At 39.9% G+C, this 21,005-nt stretch overlaps 1 protein-coding gene across 1 annotated transcript; it reads right to left on the reverse strand.

The window, feature by feature from the left end:
- Positions 1-10,780: 10,780 nt before the first annotated feature.
- Positions 10,781-20,016, reverse strand: LOC124862280 (phenylalanine--tRNA ligase alpha subunit). Its single transcript, XM_047356102.1, has 13 exons — positions 19,834-20,016; positions 19,497-19,634; positions 17,518-17,616; positions 17,303-17,421; positions 15,557-15,649; positions 14,373-14,501; positions 14,170-14,285; positions 14,009-14,093; positions 13,826-13,925; positions 13,015-13,183; positions 12,727-12,804; positions 12,284-12,398; positions 10,781-11,195 (listed from the first exon to the last, which is right to left on the reverse strand). Exons 1-13 carry the CDS (start codon positions 19,978-19,980, stop codon positions 11,090-11,092), a joined length of 1,494 nt encoding a protein of 497 aa, XP_047212058.1. The 5' UTR covers positions 19,981-20,016; the 3' UTR covers positions 10,781-11,089.
- Between the last annotated feature and the right edge of the window lie 989 nt (positions 20,017-21,005).

Genomic DNA, 21,005 nt, shown 5'->3' on the forward strand with positions numbered 1-21,005 from the left:
ACCAATTGTTATGTACTGTACCAATATATTAGAGAAAAACACTTATGAATTAATAGTTTTCCATTGAGATCCAGTTGAACTATTTTTTACTTTGTTTATCTGCAAGGTTTTCAACCTGCTGATGCTGCTGATGCTACTGCATATATCATCTTTAAATTGAATTAATAAAGATGATAAGAAGAGTTGAACCAATGTCTGCTTCCTTCTCGATCCTCTCAAGTCGGATCAGCATTTGTGTATAAAGACTTGACAGTCATGTTGCCTTATGCCCAATAGGAAATGGGTGTTTCAACAAGACGACGAACCCTGGAGTGGCCAACCCAATCCCTGGACCTTAATCCAATTGAAAACTTGTGAGGTGACATCAAAATGCAGTTTCTGAGGCAAAACCAAGAAATGCATGAATTGTGGAACGTTGTCGCATCATTCTGGGCTGGAATACCTGTTCATAGGTGCCAGAAGTTGTTCAACTCCATCCAACATAGATGTGACGCAGTTCTCGGAAACACTGGTTATACAACTAATGTTAGTTGAGTGGTTCACAGGAATGATTTTTCAATGAATGATGAAATATTTTTTTATTTATACAGTAAATATTTGAGTTTTTTAAAAGAAAAATGCAGACACTGCAATTTTATTGATTGATTGATATATGTTTCTTTGATTTAAAATATAAAGTGTTTCCAATGCATGGAAATAGAAACTAACGATTTTGAGTTTTACTCATTTTTCTTTTTTTTGTGTCACTTATTATTAAGGACAACTGTATTCAGACTACGCTTAAAAGCCAGGGCTGACCTAGAAAGCTTGCCCTTATCATATTGATTATGATGTGAGTTAGAGCAAGTTTACAATCGAATTTAATGTGTGCACCCAGCACATTTGTTGCTCCTTCATTCCTTCCTACAAAAAAAATGCATCAGCAAAGGTCTGAAATCAATATAAAATCCATGCCCTCGATGAATGTATGTACATTTCTCACTAATAATAATAATACAACTAATTTATCACTGCACTATGTGGCAGAATCGTCCCTTTTTAGCAAGCCACACCTACAAATAGCTACAGCTCTGAAATGCAACTGGTCTAATCCTGAACATTATGTAAAAGCACAGAACAAGTTGCTGTGTTGTGATTGAAATTGAGAATTCAACAGTCAATCGGCTCACTCTGCCATTAATAAAAAGAGTCCTGCTTACAGGTGGCTCTCAGGTGATCACCTTTGGTTCAGAACCAACAAACACCAGGCTCTGGTCAGGCACGATTAAAATTCTGGGTCCTGCTTGCAAACGCCTTCAGAAAACTAATCATAAACATCACCCTGAATACATCAGCCCTATTGTAAAACATGGTGGTGGCAGCATTTTGCTATGAGGATGCTTTTTTTTTGCAGCGGGGCCAGGGGTGGTGGTCAGAGTGGAGAGCTAAATATAAGGCAATTCTGGAAGAATAACTCTCATAGCCTCTAAAAGACCAGAGACCGGGCTGGAGGTTCACCTTCCAGCAAGTCAGCTGCCCTAAACATGCGAGCAGAGCTGAAATGGTTTAAATCAAAGCTTATTTGTGTGTTACAATGGCCCAGTCAAAGTCCAGAGCTAAATGTAGCTTTAAATCTATGGCAAAATTGATGTGTACAGATGTTCTTCTTTCAATCTGACTGATCTTGAGCTATTTTGAAAAAAAAACAGAACCAGCCCTAAAATTCCCGTTAGATGTGCAAAGCTGGTAGACTCACAAATCCCCGAAAGACTCGAATCTGCTGTAGAAGGTGGATTTAACAAGCATTGATCCAAAGGGAGTTGAATACAAATGCAGCAACATTTTTTTAAACAATAAATAAAAATTGAAAACTTTTATTCGTTTTGGTTCTACAATGTTGACACTACTTTGGTCTATTACATAACTTGACATTTTTGGTCATTTGCATCAGTCAGGGTGTACCTCTTATTTTTTAACATGTATTGTTTTTATCTTGTTCTTTAGTTAAAATTTACAAATGTTCGTAAAAATCTACTTTTAAAAAGGCATATATTCCGTATTTGGGAATGTGCTTATCACCATTGCAAGGTGCCTGCAGCACTTGAATTTAATGAGAGACACAAACAATATCTAAAGAAGGTAAAGCTGGGAAATCAAACCTCTGTATGATGTGTACAGTTTCCTGCTGGTGCACACAGATTTAGCTATTCCATTTCTCCCTTCACTGCTGATCTCTGCTTTTCTTCCTTCCTATTCAGGACAGTAGAAGAGTATTGAACCCTACAAAAGGTTCTGAGTGCTGAGCAGATAATCTCTGTTGCTTGTCCTCTCCCTCTGTAAATCCAAAAATGTATGATGGATGTGGGCAAGAACAGGGTTGCGGGGGAAGTCCAGACCTCCATGCTGCTACATTGGATGTGTAACGCTGCTACTCTGAAGTGAGGGGAATTAAAGAGCAGCAAATCCCCATCAGTGCATGCTGCTTATGTAAGGAAATTGCTTTTCCTCCCTTTTTTCTACTTGACTAAAGGCTTTTAATCTTTTTGGCCATGAGTAGCTGTGACTCCCTGTCACAAATTTTACCCCTAAATGAAAGTGCATCCACTGTGTTCCTCCAGTCAAGTGGGAAACAATGTGAAAAAGATTGCAATTTCCCTCATATTTCCTGAAAATAAACAGCAGCAATATGTGGATAATTACATTTATAATCTCAAGTAATCTAACCCAGATTATAATCACAGCAGGGTTCAAAACTGTCAAAATGAGACCTCCTTATAATGGGGCTCAAATGGAAATCTTAAAACCTATTTATAGGGATCAAATATGCTAATATCCTGATTAAACCAAAATAAGGGATTATAATTCATCATTAGGATTTGTGGTTGGGGTTAGGGTAACCACTGTGTAGCAGGTTAAGGCCATTTTTATAAATCTAAATTTAGATTGGTAGGCATGCAAAGTCAGAATTTGTATGATCCAGGTTATAGGGGCTGCAGGTTCCAATTTTCCACCCCCAGTACACCCATGCAGTTAAAAAAAACGCTGTGGGCGAGAGTAACACTTCTAACAAACTGCACAGTCAGAAACAAAGGCAAGAAAAGGTGAATTTTGATTGCAGTTACCTCATTTATACTAATATTTTATAACAAAATCCCCATATCCACATTGTGAACAAACCTTTTACAAACAAAACAAAGCATTTGATTCATTATTAACTGAAACTCATAATAGTTGGGTCATGTATAGCATGATTCTGGTTGTTAATTAGAATAACCCCAGAAACCACAGTGTTCTTTTGCCTGTAAAAGTGCTACACTAATCAATAACCTGTGTGACCCTAAACAAAGCAGGGTTGGTTGTGCTCCTGATGTGACCGAGGGTCTGAGTGGAAGGGAGAAGTAACTAAAGGTGGAAAAGTCCAGAAAACATGGAAATGTGGTGAGGTGATATAAAAATATGGAAAACAGTCATGTCATATAATGGTGTAAGAATAGCAATAAAGTGCTAATAGTGAAATAAAAGTACAGAAGAAACGAGATACAAATTATTGTGGGTTTACCTGGTTGGATAAATGCACCTGATCAGATCTAGCTGTCTTAAGCTAACTAAATTATAGCTCCTCTCCTAGTTGTAGTTTTTCACTCATATATCAAAAGAATAGTTTCTGAGTAAGCTTGAGTCCAAACTCTTCCTGAGAGCCAGAAGACCTCAGGTGAACAAGAGCTTTTATATCTCACAACACTGTTATATGTGGAAGAAAACACTGCACGCCATTCACAAGGTGACACATGGTGGTGGCAGCATTATGCTGGGGGAATGCTTTTCTTCAGAAGGGACAGGGAAGAAGATCAGAGATGATGGGAGGATGGGTGGAGCTAAGTCCAGGGAAATCCTGGAAGAAAACTTGAAACTGAAGCAGAAGTTCACCATCCTAGCAAAACTTCAAAAAAACAAAGTTCAAAGGGTGTGAATACTTTTGCAAGGCAAATAAATGTGTTACTGAAAGCCAAAATCTGAAGTGTTGCTTTGGGCTCAAGGTAATATCACTATGATGATTATTCACACTTTTCCAAACTTTATGGGAACCTAGTTGTAGACGGCCTCCTTCCAACGCTGTCAGGCTCTGTTTTTCCGCCTTCTAAATGCTGCAACCACCTCAAAATAGCTTTCTAAGCCTCCGGATATAGCTGACTTCTGGGTAACGTGTAGGACATTTCTGAAAAGCCAGAGCCGACAGAGTGGAGAGAAACAGCGACATAAAGGATGCGTGAAGTGGGCGGAGCTAAACTGGCGTATCTCTTATCAGAGCGCGCCCGCGCGCCCTCACATCAGCCCCGCGCGGACCGAGCACGAGCCGCTCCGATTGCTTGGATACGTTTTAAACTCAGAGCAGAGATGGAAAATATAACAAGCTTCTATTTACTGTGATTGTAGTCTGTTTTTGAATTTTTCTTGCAGAAGTAAAGAATTGTCCCACCTTCTTTTGGATTGGACTGGAAATATCACTATTTGGAGAATGCTTTACTTGTAAAGGAGAGACCCTCGGAGATCTTTAACATGAATTCCTATAACGCTACCGTCCTGAACTCCACCTATGATACTCAACCCTACCCGTACTCGGGAACTATAGACGACCCCCTGTACAAGCAGTACAAACCCCCCATGAAGGAGCTCATCCCTTTGCCGAAGGGAGTGCTGTACCTGATCATGGCAGCCCTGGTTGTTGTTGGAGTTGCTTATGCCATTGTTGGGCATCTCATCAAGGATCTGGCCATTGACATTACAGGTATTGAGTTATTCCAACATGCAACTGCATTTTTACTTTAATCATATTGTTTTTTTCAGACGTTTACATGATCTCATCACTCATTATGGGCCCCAATGTCCTATTAATTTTAGATCAGGGTTTTCTTTTGGATTTATGCAACTAACGACTTCAATAAATTTCATTTTAACACACATTTTTTGCACAAGTATAAAATGATCTTGGATTTTCTCTCATCCAAACATGGTCCAAATTATGCTGGCTTAATAAAAAGTTTACACACCGCTGTTAAAATGTCTGTTTTTGATATGTCAAGACATGAGACCATGATAGATCATTCGAAATCCTTTTCCTCATAAAATGTAAGATATAATCAGCACAATCTAACAGAAAAACAAATCTGTCAGAGGTGGTGGTGCATTAATTATACACTATGGCACAATGAAGACAGTCGTCCATAACTGGAGGCAACAGTAACATTACAAGTTTTGGGAATTTCTCCTAAATAATGACAAGATGAGACAGAAACTCTGCAGGCAGTCTAGTTGTGTTCTGCTTGTAACAACAGCCTCTTTATGTCTGGACTATCCTAGAAGAATGTGCTATGGTCTGATAAAACAATGTTTTTAGGTGTGGGACACAATTCCTAAAGGCAGCTTTGGCACAAAAACACCATATCCACAGTGGAACATGTTGGTGGTAGCAAAATGCTCTGGGATGACTTTTCTTCAGATGGAAACGTTTTTTTGTTTTTTTTTTATTAAAGTGGAAAAAGTTTGAATAGTTCAGGAAGTTTAGATCACAAACCTCCAGGGTTCTGCTAAAAAGCTAAGGATGAAGAGGAATTTTATGTTCATTGGAGGAAAATTAGAGTTTTGGAATGGCCATAGGAGACTTGAGTGTTAAAATTGAATCAAAATCTGCTCCAAGAAAAGTATTTGTTTAAGGGTGTGCATGCTAATGCCACCATGTCATTCCAGCTTTTTTCTTTTTTAAATGTAGTTTTTTTTATTATAAAACTGTACATGATACATTTCATATTTTATGTGGAAAAAGTTTTGAAATGATTTAACATGGTTTCATTTTTTTTTTTACATAAATCTATAATTTTAATGGGTGCATACACTCTCGAGAGACAGCATATATCTACACACCCATGTTAAAATCTGGTCTTTCTAAGTGAGTTGCAGTGAAACCACACGCTTTATGTAGCCACCAGCAGGTTCTGGCCTAATTCTGACTGGATATTTGATCACTCTTCCATATGCACCAAAAGGTGTCCAAACGTCAACCATCTAGCTGTTGATTTGAAGTCGAAGAATTTGGAGGTATTCCTCCTTAAATATTCTGTGCTGTATGGTTGCAGTTAGTGTTCAACTGCATTGCATCTGAGTGTAGTAATGATAATGCATGGAAAACATTCCTTCAGTCTGAAAGATTAAGTCCATGTGCTTATAACAGTACTTCCCTTCCATTTATTCATAGTTATATTTTACATGCATCATCAGCAGCAACACATGCATTAGTTTAACCTGTACATTATTTACTCTGGCTGTCTCGGTTAGATTGCTTACTGGGACCAGCTGGGGATGAAGAAAAGAGCACAGACAGAAACCCACAATATGCCATGGGCTTCGGCCACCCTCCGCATCCCTTTGCCCACAACACCTTCCATGTGTGGGATCAGGACGACGTGATCATCCCCCTGTCTCCGGAGGACAGCCCTCAGACCACCCCGCTGCTGCTGGCTGCCATGCCCTACATCCCCTCTTTCATCCCACACCCACACAGCCCACCGGGCCACAGCCCTCTGGGTCACCCGGACAGTCCAGGACCAATCGGGGGGATCACCATCCCAGGGGAATTCTGAGTTTGATGACAATATGTGCAAGACACACAAGATGATCTGAAGCAGAAGACTGCAATGGCTGATTATCGGATATGTTGAAGGATTCCTTAGTGTTTTACAGATTACATGAAGCATACATGGCTGTAAAAATGCATTTATCGCTCAACAAGATTTGTTTTTTCTTTTTAGCCACACTTAAATGTTTCAGATCATCCAGCAGACCTTAATGTTGGATAAAGATAATCTGAGAGAGAAAAAAACTAAACCAACTGCAACCTGGAAACAATATAACTGCCCCCTCCTTGATTAACTTATTGATCACATTTTGTTGGTTAATTTTCACTAGCCATGCTTAGGTCTGATTACTGCTTAACCTGAAGAATCATGAATTCCCTTAAATAGAATCTGTCTGACAGCAGGAAGTGGGGTTAAATATCTCAACAAGCAACACATCATGCCCTGATCCAAAGAAATTCAAAAAGTTTAAAAGTAGTAGTAAGAGCACAGCATTTCAGAAACCGAACAGCCTATCTACGGTTACACATGGCGGTAGTGTGATGGTCTAGGGCTACTTTGCTGCTTCAGAATTGGGATGACTTGCCGTGATTGTTGGAACCATGAAATCTGCTCTTACAAGATCCTGAAGAAGATTGTCTGACCATCAGTTTGTGAACTTAAGCAAAACCACATTTGGGTTATTCAGCAGGAAAACAATCCAAAGCACACCGGCAAGTCTGACTCCGAAACGGATCAAAGAAAGGTTTTAGTGTGGCCTAGTCAAAGTCTGGCTTTAAATCTGAGGGAGTAAAATCTGTGGGCCTAAAAGAGGCCATTTGTGGTCCATTGTGGTTCAACTAAAACAGTTGTGCAAAGAGTGGACCAAAATTTCTCTACAGTGATGTAAAAGAGTTGTTGCTACTAACTGATGGGAATTGTTGCGTTCAGGGTCGGCGCAACCAGGGCCAGGTTGATTTGGGTAGCTTTTTTACCCCCTTAATAAATAAAATCATTTGATTACAAAAATGTATTTTGTATTTACTCGCGTTATCTTTGCGTGATCTTAAAATATTTTTGATGATCTGAAACATTCAAGTATGACCACAAAAAAAGCAAAAATAGAAGAAATCTGTAAGGGACACATGCTTCTTCACAACACTGTACACAGGAACGCCGAAGATGAGAAGAGGAACTCATAGGATGATTAGTTTACATGATTGTTTTTCTTTATTTGTAGACAAAACGATGTGGGCAGTAAAACTTTCTGTTCAGGTTGACTGATTGCTCCATCTGTTCTGGCATTAATCCATTTATGTGACAAGAGATTAGCTGGAAAGTCAGAGCACAGATTTGAGATGTTTTTCATATTAAACGCCATGTTGTACATGTGAACTTCTTCTTTCCGGTGCTTGTTCAGCTTATGTAACGTGTAAATTGGGGTTTTGGAGGTTTCCGAAGCCGCTTCCATCCTGTTAAGACAGACCAGATGGCTGCAGGCTCGGTTGAATGTTATTTCAAGGCACTGAGAGATTATCGTATGAGGAACACTTAATGGAGTTCTGGCAATCCAGCATGTGCGCACACGAGTCGCCTTAATCCGCCACTCCTTAACGCAGGTGTCACACGCAGCCGTGGATTCCCTCAGTCTGACCTGAGCTAAAACAATGCAGCTTATGGCAGCAAAGCATATGAGGCTTTCTGGTAAAGGTTAATCTGTAATCAAATACCAGCTTGCAGAAGCTTCGGGGCTTCTTAAGAAGAGGGGAATATTTTAAATCCCTGCTTATCTTTGAAGCTGTTTTCAGAACCTCTTTCCAGAAAGTTTACGTACAAAACTACAACGCTTTGCAAAAGTGCTTATACCCTCTCAATCTTTTCCTCATTACCACCAAATTTTCATGTATTTTGGCACAATTTAATGTGACAGACCAACACAAAACAGCACACATTTATTAACTGGAAGGAAAAGGAAACACGGTTTTGAAGATTCTTCTCTATAAATATTTAAAGCGTGTGGCATGCCGCTCAGATCCTCAGTCAATACAGCTGCAATAAAAATTTGGTCTGGACTTTGACTGGGCTATTTTTACACAAGTATGCTTTGATCTAAACTATTGCATTAAAACTAGCTGTACGCTTAGGGTTGTTGTCTGGCTGGAAGATGAATCTCCACCTTAGTCTTTTAGTCTCGAAGCAGGTTTCTTCCAGAACTGTCCTGTAGCTCAATCCTTCATCACCTGTTCCTGCTTAGGGAAAACATCACCACAGCATGATCCTGCCACCACGTTTCACCGTATGGTGTGCAGTCTTCGTCTTTTCACAGACCGAGTGGTTTGCTTTAGTTTTGGCCACATCAGGCCAGAACACCTTCTTCCACATGTTTGCTGCAACCCCCACTTGGTTTATGGTAAACTGCAAACGGGACGTCTTGTGGCATACTGTCAACAATGGCTTTGTTCTCGTTACTCTACCAAGGCCAGAAATATCATGTTAAGAGATTTATTTCCCACCTGTGGATCTCTGTGGCTCTTCCAGAGATACCATGGGCCTCTTGGTTGCTTCTCTGATTAACGCCCTAACCGCTTCTTGTCACAACTGTCATTTAGGTTTATGAGATCAACTTACACAGGTGGTTGCACTGGATATTTAGTGGCATCAGAGTGGCAACCTCATATTTATGCACTACTTTGTTCTGAATACTGGCAGGCAGCCTGGTTTTCATGCACAACTCGTCTCTCATAAGCCTGAAGGAGCTCCTGCAGTAAAGGTTTACCGAGGAAACCAGGGCTGAGCTCATGAGCAACGTAAACGATGTACATGAATAAATGGCATGAGCTGAACGCAGCTTGGAAATCAAGACTCAGTGCTCCATTTTTTTCCTCACAGTTATTGTGAAGGAAAGGGACAGAAAGATGAAGTGAAAGATGACATAATCAAGCAATGTAGGAAAATGTGCTTTAAGACACAACTCCGTATAATTGGGGAGCATTCTAGTCTTCACAACCCTTCCAAGAAGCTGGAGGGGCAGATTAAATCCAATATTCTTGGAATGCCAACTAAATACCTCTGCCAGACAACAGACCTACTGAGGAGAGAGCATTAAAAATAGTACAGTAATCTGCATTAGGAAAACAGCATATGTGAGTATCTGCAGTCACAGTTACCAGATTTTGTTTACAAGCTTCGACATCAAATAAGACAGAAAAAGTTGTTTTGCTCCAAGACATGACATCATCTATTCAGAAACACAACTTTGTTAGACAGCAGGTCTTTATAATACAGGGGGGTCAAAGGTTGAATCTGCACAAGCTTCCAATAACAGAAATCTTCAATTCATTTGAAGGTAGCTGTAACAACAACAACAAATTCTGGAAATCCTGTTATTTTTTATTCAATCACATTTTTATTCTGGGCTTCGACAGGCTTTTAAGGGCAATTCTACTAACCAGAATAAACCAAACAGATGATAAAGATCCTTTGTTTCAACGTAGTCCCTGGCAAAAGCTTTCACACCCCCACAACATGCTTCAAAGTACATTTGTGTTCAGCTCCAACATCTTAGGTTATAAAACAATCATCTCACAGAGCTGTTTAATCCATCACCGGGAAAAATGGAAAAAGACATGTCAATACACCTAAATAGATAGGCCAAAAATAGAGCATTAATCAGAGGAGCAGCCAAGAGGGCAATGGTAACTGGGGGGAGCTGCAGAAAACCATAGCTCAGGTGGGAGGGCGTGATAAAATGATAACTCTCAGATGTGTACTCCACAAATGGGGAAAATAAGACCTGTTTACAGTTTGCCACAAGCCAGAGACTGCAGAAGTCATGAGACTGGAGCAGAAGGTTCACCTTCCAAAACGTACAGCCAGAGCTACTAAGGGCTGGTTTAGAAGAATGCAATTATTTGTTAAAACGGCCTAGTCAAAGTCCAGAACTAAATCCAATTGGGAATCTGTGGCAGAAGCTAAAAATGCTGCATAATGCACTTTTCAGATTTATATTTGTAAGGAATTCTGAAAACTCCCTTTTCTTCCACTTGACATTTTCTGCTACTTTGAGTGGGTCTATCAAATAAAACCCCAACGGAGCGTATTGAAATACTGTAAAGTGAAAATGGGAAAAGGTCAAAGAGGTACGAAGAACTATGTAGAACTTAAACATACTTAAAAATGACAAAGACAATGGGTTGCTAGAAAAGGCTTTATTTTGCCCCGCATTTCAAAAGTTGCCTTTTTCCTGTACAAGATACCTTGGCCAAGATGGTATGAAGAGTTTGCCATGTGTAACAAAAGATAGGACTCTACTATTATGGTACTTCTGCGAGGTAAAGTCCCAAGTATTTCAAAGACAGAATCCTCTTTCCAACATCTCCGTTCAGACTTTGACTAGGAGTGCCCAGTGGGTGGAAGGCCGTCTCCGTCCCGCAGTGGAAATGTTGGTTTGGATAAAACGAGTCCACTCGAAGAATGAGGAATTTGAACAGATAGGTTGAAACTCAGGAGTCCAGTCGACATATCGGGCTGTCATAGACCATCTGCAGGTTCACCTTGTGTCCCACCAGTTCTCTGATGTTGTTGATGCCGTATTTGATCATTGTGGGCCTGCGGATCAGAGGAGACGGCTGAGTGAGCAAAAAGAAAACGCTGCCAGCTGGTGTCTGCATCGAAGGAGGACTTCAACACAAAGGTTGTTGGTTAAAGCATTAAGGTTAAAGTCAAAGGTCACACTTAACAAACCCATGACCCTGGTCATCTACCAGGTAAACTGAGACCGATTCTTTGGCTCTAGTCATCAGGGCTTTCACACACACAAGTTCAGGGTTTGTAGCACATGAACAATACAAACAAGAACCAAAATGAAATAAGATTGGTTAACCTGTTGCTTTCATTGTAGCACTTTTTCTTCCTTCTAATTGGAACCCTTGAAGACTGCGCAATCTTCCAGGACCTCATAATAACTCCAATCAATTTACAGATATAAATACATCTTCACTAATATTTGTTCAAATGTCCTTTGCAGGGAAACAACACAGATGTTCATATCGACGAGGCTCTGCCATAATTCTGACTGGATATTTGACTTTTTCCTCCCATCAGAACCGGCAGATCTGGTATGTTTTCAGGGACAGAACCAGCCTTTAAACACAGTGGTCCCAGGTCAATATTAGCCCGCTTTGTTTTTTGTTCTTGAACATCCCAGCCCAGGCTTTGAGTTTGCATCAGATGGTTGAATGTGGACACAACCGCACAGTAAAACTGGAATAGATAAAGAAGTTGGACATTAAAGCTTCTGGAATGGCCTGGACCTCGACCCTGATGGAAATGTTTGTGGAGCATTGGTAACATTCTTACACATTCTGTCACCGAGGAGCGTTACACTTCCAAGGAAAAATGAAAACATCAAGAGTAGCAGGAATAATAAAGATTTGTGGTTCAGAAATTTAAAAGAAAAAAAAACTGTGGCATGTAAAAAAAAAAAGAAATAAGTATTTTCGTGTTCTTTAAATCCCCAACTGGATGTCGTGATTTAACATGATCTGACCTAAAGCATCGACACAACATTGTTTAGGGAAACCATCCGGAACGACGGACAATCTTCTGTGACGCACAGACAGACTGAATCACACAGATTTAATCAGCTTGCATTCTGCTATGTGCAACAAGTTCTTGTGTTTAATGTGCATGCTCACCTCTCCAGAGAAAGGCCCCAGGCTATTACCGACACGTCCTCAGGGAGACCCATGGGCAGGAGCATCTCTGGTCTGAAGACCCCAGAGTTTCCCACTTCTACCCACTTTTTCAGTCCTGAATCAACAGAAAGACAGATGCTTAAGACAAAATGTCATGAAATAAATGTAAAAATAAAAACATACTGCAGAAATGACAATGACAAAAAGTGTTTTCTGGTAGATCATTAATGAAATACCTTAAAGTTGAGTATTTTGAAACTTAGCATCAAGCCTAAGCTCATGAAGTCCTTTAAAGTGTCTCACAGAGGAAATGAGAAAATTCTAATTTTCCCATTTCTATCAACAATTAGCCCCAATCAAGCAAACCTGTAAACACTGATGAAATGTTGCTCATATAGGCTGAATGTTAAAGCTGGAGGTGATTATACAGAGCTCTAGTTTACCTTCATGGTAGCTGAACACTTCCATACTGGGCTCTGTGTAAGGGTTGTAGGCTGGCTTGAAGCGTAGCTTGGTTATTCCTGACAGAAACATAACACAGGGATCATTTATGTGACAAGATGTCAAAACAAAAACAAAAAAAGATACACAACCACACACAACAAGAGGAAAAGTACACATTACTTCAACACTACAGTTTCCAGAGATATCAATGCTGTCCATTTAGTAAAATAAAATGCAGACCAAAATTCAATTCCAACTCTCACTCTGTGTTCTTTGTAAATCCATACCTAGTTTGGTGAAGAACTGGTGGAGGACCCCCATGAGGTGCCCCAGTGTCAGATCCTTGTCGGCCACCACCCCCTCTATCTGGTGAAACTCTGCTAGATGGGTGGCATCCAGGGTTTCGTTCCTGAACACCCGGTCGATGGAGAAATACTTGACAGGGGTGAACGTTTCCTGGAGCATGAGAGGAGCATCATGGGTTATAATAATAACACAATGATAATAATTAAGAGTCTGGTTGCCCTTGATTTCTTTTTAAAGAAACTGGGTACAAGAGCGGTTTATAAGTAAGGAATCACATTTAACGTCTAAATACCAAGTTTTAAACTGAGCTAGGGCCTGCAGGGAGAGATGTGCTGTTTATAAGTATTATTTGTAAGCTGCAGAAAATTTTTGCAAATGTTTACACATTAGGACATATTTCTGGCTACTAGTTTATTTAAACAGGTTGGTTTCCTGCCACAGACCTGGGATTTAGGCATAGTCCATACATTTTTAGTAGCCTTGTGGTCAACTACATGTTAGCTTAATGACAGCCTGATTTATCCATCCAAATTCAGCTCCAACATGTCTCTTGTCATACACAAGGCTTCTTGCTTTAAGTGAAAACTTACATTGTCATCTTTCATGCCATATTCCATTTGTGTCTATTTCGTTAATTTCCGTTTAAAAAGAAATAAAATGAACACAGCTCTGATTACTATAAGGCATTCAGACTGTAGGCCTAATTCCTTAGTAACTGTGGGTATGAGTCATCATCTCAAAGAGACAAGGCTCCTTTCCATTACATCTTCAGTGGTTGTATGTGCTGCTCACCTGCTGTGCCAGCTTATACAACATGCGTGCGCTGACAGCCGTAGTGTGAGTCCGGAGGATGTTCTTCTGAGCCTCCTCCATCTTCCAGTCGTATTTGTACCTGAAACGCAGCCTTGTGTTGACCCAGATCTGTTGCAGAAGTGCAAACAATGTCATGCTGGTTAGTTAGTAACCATGCCTCACCCTTGTGAGCCATAGCCTCCCTCTGAGTGGACCTTCTTCACTCTCTCCAGGTATTCCAGTGGGAACTCATGAGCGAGCGCCGGGTCTGAAATGGGACGTTCTGAGTCACTGCTCGCCACTGATTAGGGAAGCACTGTAAAGGGTTTGTGAGTGAAACTTACCGGACAAGAAGAAGGTGTCGTGCTGGTCTCTGGCCGGGTGCTGCTGAGGCTGGTACAGAGAGTCAAAATTCCAGAAGGAACTTTCTATGAAGTTGTTTGTCGGCATCTCAGAGAAACTACGGGAAGAAGAGACTCCTGTTGCTTGTTTTTAATGGCAGTTAAATATAGATGTTTCTCGAATTCAGTGCTTAACAGATTCTCACCCCATCTCCAGGAAGATCTGCCTGAACTGTGTTCGCACCTTCATGAGAGGGTGCAGGTGGCCGCAGTTCGGGGCCACGCCCATGGCCTCGAAATTGTATGGTTTAAACTTCTTCTCCTTCCAGCTGCCACTACAACCCAACAAAACGGATCAAACAGGATCAAGGTAGTTTACCAATCCTACCCCCCTCCCACATCAGGTAACAGGGATATAAAGCTTCAGCCTATTCATCTAGGATTTTATAATCTGCAGCCAAGATGAGTAAAAGCATCAAATCTATGTAAAGGGCAACATCAATCTGAATTTTGGGCTATGGGAACACAGCACATCTGGATGCTGCTTTTAGGAAAATCCCCTCTAGAATATTTTCAAGCAAATGTGATGAGAGTACTTCTTACTTCCTGCTCAGTGAGAGCCTGAATTTATTCCTGTTAAAATCCCAAATTTTACCAATTAAATACAAAAGCTCAATGGAAACCTGTTGATTCAGGGTTTAAATATTGAAGCTGAGGAAAAAAACAGTGTCAGGCAGGAAGAGGGATGGCTGGATGGATAGATACACGGATAGAGGAACAAATGGAAGGATGGACAAATAAATGGATGGATAAACGGAGGCGGGAAGATGGAAGGATGGACAAATAAACTAATTGATGAATGGATGATGGATGGATAAAATGAAGTATGGATGGATGACTATGGACAGATGAATAGATAGATGGATAAATGACTGATGGATGACATGTATGTATAGATGTGGAAAAAAGGTTGGACACAGACAGACAGACAGACAGAAAAATATGGACGGATAGAAGGATGGGTGGAACTTGTAGACCATGGGATAGGGAACAAAATCTAGAAATCTATAATTTTTCCTTTTCCCATACTTATTCATACCTGGTAAAAAACAAAGTCCAGGGTTCTCTCTTTTAGGCTGTGTAGGAACCCTGGAGAATTTTGATTCTAATGAACAGTTTAAAAACATGCATAAAAATGCCATCAGTTTGTCCTGCTCTGCCTTTAGGACCAAGTCCTTAACTCTGGACTTGTCCCCATGTTTGAGCAGATGTTCCTCTGCGTCCTCCGCCTGAAAGCCTGCACACTGTCACTGGCTGACAGAGCGGGTCGGACAGGACGCCATGTTCATTTAGATGTTCAACCTATTGGTAACCAAGGTCAAAGACTCACGTGGCAATCATCTCAGGGGTGAGCTCGGCCTCCTGTTTGGTTATGGTGGTGCTGAAGGAGCTTCCCTTTGCGATCCAATAAGACTTAACAGTGCTAAAAAAATAAAGGAATAAACTGATTTCACACAACCATTAAAGCAAGGAGCAAGCTTATGTAGTTTCTGGTAGGTTTAAAATCATTTCAGTCAATACAACCTGTATTACTAAAACAAAGAGTAAAATGCTTGAAAAACCTTCTGCAGCAGGAATATATTGATATTTTAAACATTTGGAGTATTCCTCCAGTGAAATCTTGTGAATCTGGTTAAAAGCATTCCATCCAGGTTGGAATAGTCTGATAAACCAGACAATTTAGTTGATAATTAATCGGTATATTTCTTTTTTAAGACGTGGATACACCACCTTACTGGCAGAAAATCTCCTGAGATTTAAAAGAATTCATGATCACATAGACTTTAACAACAATCCCAGGCCCACAGCATTACAGATCCTCTATCATACCCAACAGTGAGAAAAAAACGGTACTTTTCCACACATTGATCTGTTCTTTCACACCATGAGGTGTTTGATCATCTCTCACCAAGACTGAGATCTTTAAACAACAAAGCACATGGTTCCAGTTGGTTCCAGAAGACTTCAGCAAACTTCACTTTTACATTCATGATGGTTGGATGGAAATCGCTTTTTCCTGAAGTCACTACCAAACTACCATGTCTGGTGGTTGCTATGGAAACTTGATGACTCCAAGATGGCGCACATTGCTGAGGGTTTCAGTAAGATCCCCCCCTACCAACCTGCTCACTGTGTGCACATGTTGACAACATCAATGGTTCCTCGTCCAGCCAAGCAGCCAGCAGCTCAAACAACCGGCGTCATCTCATATTCATATCCCAAAAGGAAAATGTTCATTTTTAAAAAGTCCTGCAGTACCATTTATTTTAAAAGGGATTGTAAGGGCTCCCAAAAATTGGTTTTTCCCCAGCCGTTTCTAAATGCGCTCAAGCTAAAGGTCAAATTTCTTAAAAATCTTCAGTGTGAAAATATATAACTACGATAAAAGATGCATTTACCTAAAGGCTTTACTCGAGATGATAATAAATGTGGCTGGCTCTGTAAATCTGCTGCCAACAATGTTTTCTTTCTTCAACTTAAAGAACATGAGAAATAACTTCGTATCTAGAGGTCGGTTTGAAGTTAAAAAAGGATCTAAACACTGCTGCAAAACCCTGCTTGCTGTGCTCAATGGGGAAAATGTTCTGAGAGGATAAAATGAGAGACGCTTAGATCTGCTCTGCACATGTGCATTTTATCTACCAGTCAGAGGGACACGGCTTCTTGGGTAAAAGGATTTTGAGTGAAAACATAAATTGGTATAAATCCACAGCATATTTTTGTCATCCAAACATCAAAATCCAAATGTTCCCATCCAAGCTAAACTGAATAATCTTGGGTTCTTTTACATAATGCTAGCTAGATAATCCACTGAAAACAGCCAACTGTCTGAAGTTACACATCAGCTGCTTTCATGAGCTACAAGCATGAGAATAATGCCGGTAAATTGTACAATACATTAGACAGTTTCAGACCACTTGATACTTTTTAAGAAAAGAGAAACGGCAACAGAAAAACTGCACCTCTGTTCAAATGTTGGAGGGATAAGACCAACCAACAGCAAACCTTCTGCTGCCACCTACTGTCAGAGAATTGTACTCAATAATCACTGCTACGTAGAAGTCTGAAGACCTACACTTCAGCCAGGAGTTTTCTCTTCTTCAGCTCGTTCTTCTCCTTCTCGTCGAGCTGAGCGGCGTTGCCCTGTTTTACTAGGAGAAGCTTCTCTCTGACCTGGTCTTCTATGCTCTCCACCTGAGGGCCAAGCGTAGCCACACAATCATCTCAACACAGAACAGGGTGGTGCATCATATGAGCCTAAAACGGCCGTTGGTAAACGGAAGTGCATACAGTTCGGAATATCCTGGGGCCTCCCTCATAGGACTTGTCCACACGGATCCACTTGTTGGACATGGCCTTGCTGAAGCCGATCTTCCCAAATGAGAGTTTCTGCATGAGAGAAAGGAAGAAGTTCAATAACAGCATTAACTTATGTGAATCGAACACCTGAAATTTTTGGAGGGATCACAACTGAGTATTAATTGCTTTATTTTGCAGCGTCTCTGCAAGTTTGTTTTTATTTTTTAGCCAAAAACTGCCAAAAAAGGCCCAAGTAGATCGTGACAAACAAACAATAAACATATGAATCCCATTAAACTAATATGCTTCACCCTATAGTAACCGTACGGAAAACAAAATCCACTGCCTCTGACACTTTAACTGGTGGTAGAGGTGGAGGTGAAGAAGAGGCATGAAGTACTTCAGATGTCTAACATTTATCAGAAATGGTTTCAGAAGGAGCTTTTAAGAATGCTATCTGTCGTTAGTCGTTTTAAAGCAGTCAGGGGGCAATTTTTAACATAAAAAGTTCAATATTAATCACTTAGACAGAATACTACTTTGTTTTATTTAAATTACCTTATAGACTATCCTAAAAAAAACTATTTAGGATAAAACATAATGGGTCTTAATCATAAATCATATTTTTCCTTATTGCATAATTGGGTTAAATAGTATACCGTTTATGTAATGATATGCTGGTATATTCCTTTTGTAAGATGTGGATAAAATGAATGCAGCTGAAAAACAAAGGTTGTGACATAATGAGAGATCATAAAAATATATATATATATATATACACACACATCATGTAAAATAAGATGAATACAGTGTTGGTCATGTCTAAAACTGATGTAAATTGTTAAAACTGGTATAATTTGAGATGGCATGACCAAAAACAAAAGTCAATATTCAATCAGTTCAATGAGCAGCTGTTCCATTCAAAACATTTTAAATAAAATGTTTACGTCACCAATAAAAACGAACTGTTAACATGACAAGCTGAAAACTGTCCCTTAGAGACTGTTTTAGGGTGTATATGGTCATTTTTATTACTTATTGACATGATAATGTAACAGTTAATATTACAGTTTCTGCGATTTTTATGAACAGATTCCCATTGTTGCTGGTTTTGAAAGAAAGAAACATTAAATTCTAATCATTTTATCTAATAATGTGTAAAAAAAAAGAACAATTATATTTATTGTTGTTGATATCAATGCTCCACTACTCTACCTTTACTACAATATTGAGGCTGTAATGACAAAACCATAATTCAACCAAAATTAACATGGTTTAATAGGGTTCATAAGCAAAATAAATGATAAATAGTTCTTTAATTCTTTTTTTAAATATAACAATAAAATGAAAATAGACAAAAGTGACTCTTTGTGGATTTTTCAAGTTTACAAGTTACTTCAGTAGAATAGTTTTGGGCTAGTTTTATTAATTAAAATGATCTAGGTTTGTATCGCCCAACACTTCTTATATTGAATGACACCAGCTATCCAGACAGTACTTTCAAAATAAAAGCCAGTGTATATATATATATATATATATATATATATATATATATGGTCTAACAGTCTAACAGGGCATGCTTGGAGACAGATGTAGCTGTGGGTTTGATCTGACAATGTATGTTGACTGGACAGAACACCGGTTTTCAAAAATAAAAGCAACATTTTAGGATTTGGAGATAAATTAAGGCTCATGATGACTTTATACAACAAATCAGAGGATGATATTTCATGCAATAAATCATTTACTTGGTCATTTGGGACATATATTCTCTTTCTAAAACAGTGTTGTTAAATCTAAGGTTTGAGAACTAATCGTATATTTTTATGGGTGACTTTAGGTAATGTTCTGGACACTGAGATGCCTTCTGCACATTTCCAGCTGTAAAGTACATTGATGAAGAAATTTAAACTATGAAACAGAAACCTCTCAGATGTTTTCACACCAGTGAGTGCTCATGTCCATCTCACCATGAGCTCAGCCTGTGGCAGACCCTCCAGAAGGATGGAGCTGAAGACCCGGGCTTCATGGCTGCCCTGCTCGGCTATCTCAGTGCCCTCCTCTGTCAGTTCCCAGTGTTTGGAGGAGCGAAGCTCCGCTGAGATCACCTGGACAGCAGAGAACAAAAATGACTTACCTTCCCTGAGTATCACTGAGGCTGGGCCACTTACGCTTATTTATCTCGGCTTCCTCCTTTAGCTGAGTCGTTCCTTTCAAATCTTCCTTCTTTAAGCCTCATTGCATCAGTCACGCTAAATGTTGACAGTAACTCCAACTTCCGCTAACTCTCATTCCGGCAACACTCACATCGCCAAGCGCTTGCAGACTTTTCACGGCTCCGACGATGACCTGGTGGTCCACCCCGAGGCTGGCCGCCACTCCCAGGCTGTCTACGCCGCCGTCCACCTTCTCAATCCGCTGTAGAAGCGTTTCCACCACACCGGTGTCCGCCATGCTAAAACCCTGCAAAGCCCGAAAGAGACAGGATGTGACGTCAAAGCAACGATTCATTCAATGCCCTGTGGCAACCTAAGCGCGTCGGCCATATTGTGACTGGCACGTATTCCTCTGAAAGCAGCATAAGAATGATTGGAATCTGGGTTTACCCAACAAAAGCAGAATTAAACATTAAGTTCAACTAAGAGTGATATATTGTATGAAAAAAATATTATTTTAGTACTAAATGAACAATGTCTACAAACCCCACTTCACAAAGTCCACTTAAACATAGCTTTATTGACTTTTTATAGTTTTATGGAGGATAACAGTGCGTGTAGTTTTCTTTTATCATGCCAAAAGATTAGTGTGACTGTGCAACACTTTATTCTTTTTTCTCAAATCTGTACATTATATAAAGGCCACTCAAGTATAATCATGAGCTCTATGGTACATCCATTGAATACTTACTCCAAGCCTGTTATGCATGAATTAAACCCTCAGGCTAAAGACTTTAGATCAGGCCAGTTTTCTCGCCAATCAAGCATAATGGTGTCATTGCCATTAAAGCAGGTACTGGTAGTTTTGGTAGAATAAAGCTGGAAAATGAAGTTAACATATCCACTCATCGGCTGAGAGAAGCATGAAAGAGTCTAAAATATTCTCGTATACACCTGTGCTGACTTTAGACTTGATAAAACGCAGTAGACCAACACCAGCAGTTTGTATACCTCCCAAAATCAGACTGTGGAAGCTTCCCACTAAACCTGAAGGTGCATGAATTCTGTGCCCCTCTCACTCTTCCTCCCGATTCTGTGACCTTCCAGATAAAATGCTTTTTTTTAAAAATAACTTTTGACCACTAAGCAACAGTCTAGCTCTTTTTTTCCCCCTCAATTTCAGTAATCCTATTGTAGCTTTTCCCACACTTTTTCCTTCTACTGAACCTTCTATGAATATGCTTGGATACAGCACTGTGAACAACCAGTTTCTTTAGCAATGTCCTTTTGTAGCTTAACCTCCTTGAGGAGAGTGTCAATGAC

Source organism: Girardinichthys multiradiatus, chromosome X (genome assembly GCF_021462225.1).
Source record: "Girardinichthys multiradiatus isolate DD_20200921_A chromosome X, DD_fGirMul_XY1, whole genome shotgun sequence".
Lineage (NCBI taxonomy): Eukaryota > Metazoa > Chordata > Actinopteri > Cyprinodontiformes > Goodeidae > Girardinichthys > Girardinichthys multiradiatus.

Excerpts from the sequence above, each read along its gene's own strand:
- LOC124862280 (XM_047356102.1), bottom strand. The coding sequence starts at position 19,980 with ATGGCGGACACCGGTGTGGTGGAAACGCTTCTACAGCGGATTGAGAAG. Across the intron at positions 15,650-17,302 it reads AGAAAACTCCTGGCTGAAGT|CACTGTTAAGTCTTATTGGA; the intron begins GTAGGTCTTCAG and ends TTATTTTTTTAG. Across the intron at positions 14,286-14,372 it reads CAGATCTTCCTGGAGATGGG|TTTCTCTGAGATGCCGACAA; the intron begins GTGAGAATCTGT and ends TTCTTCCCGTAG.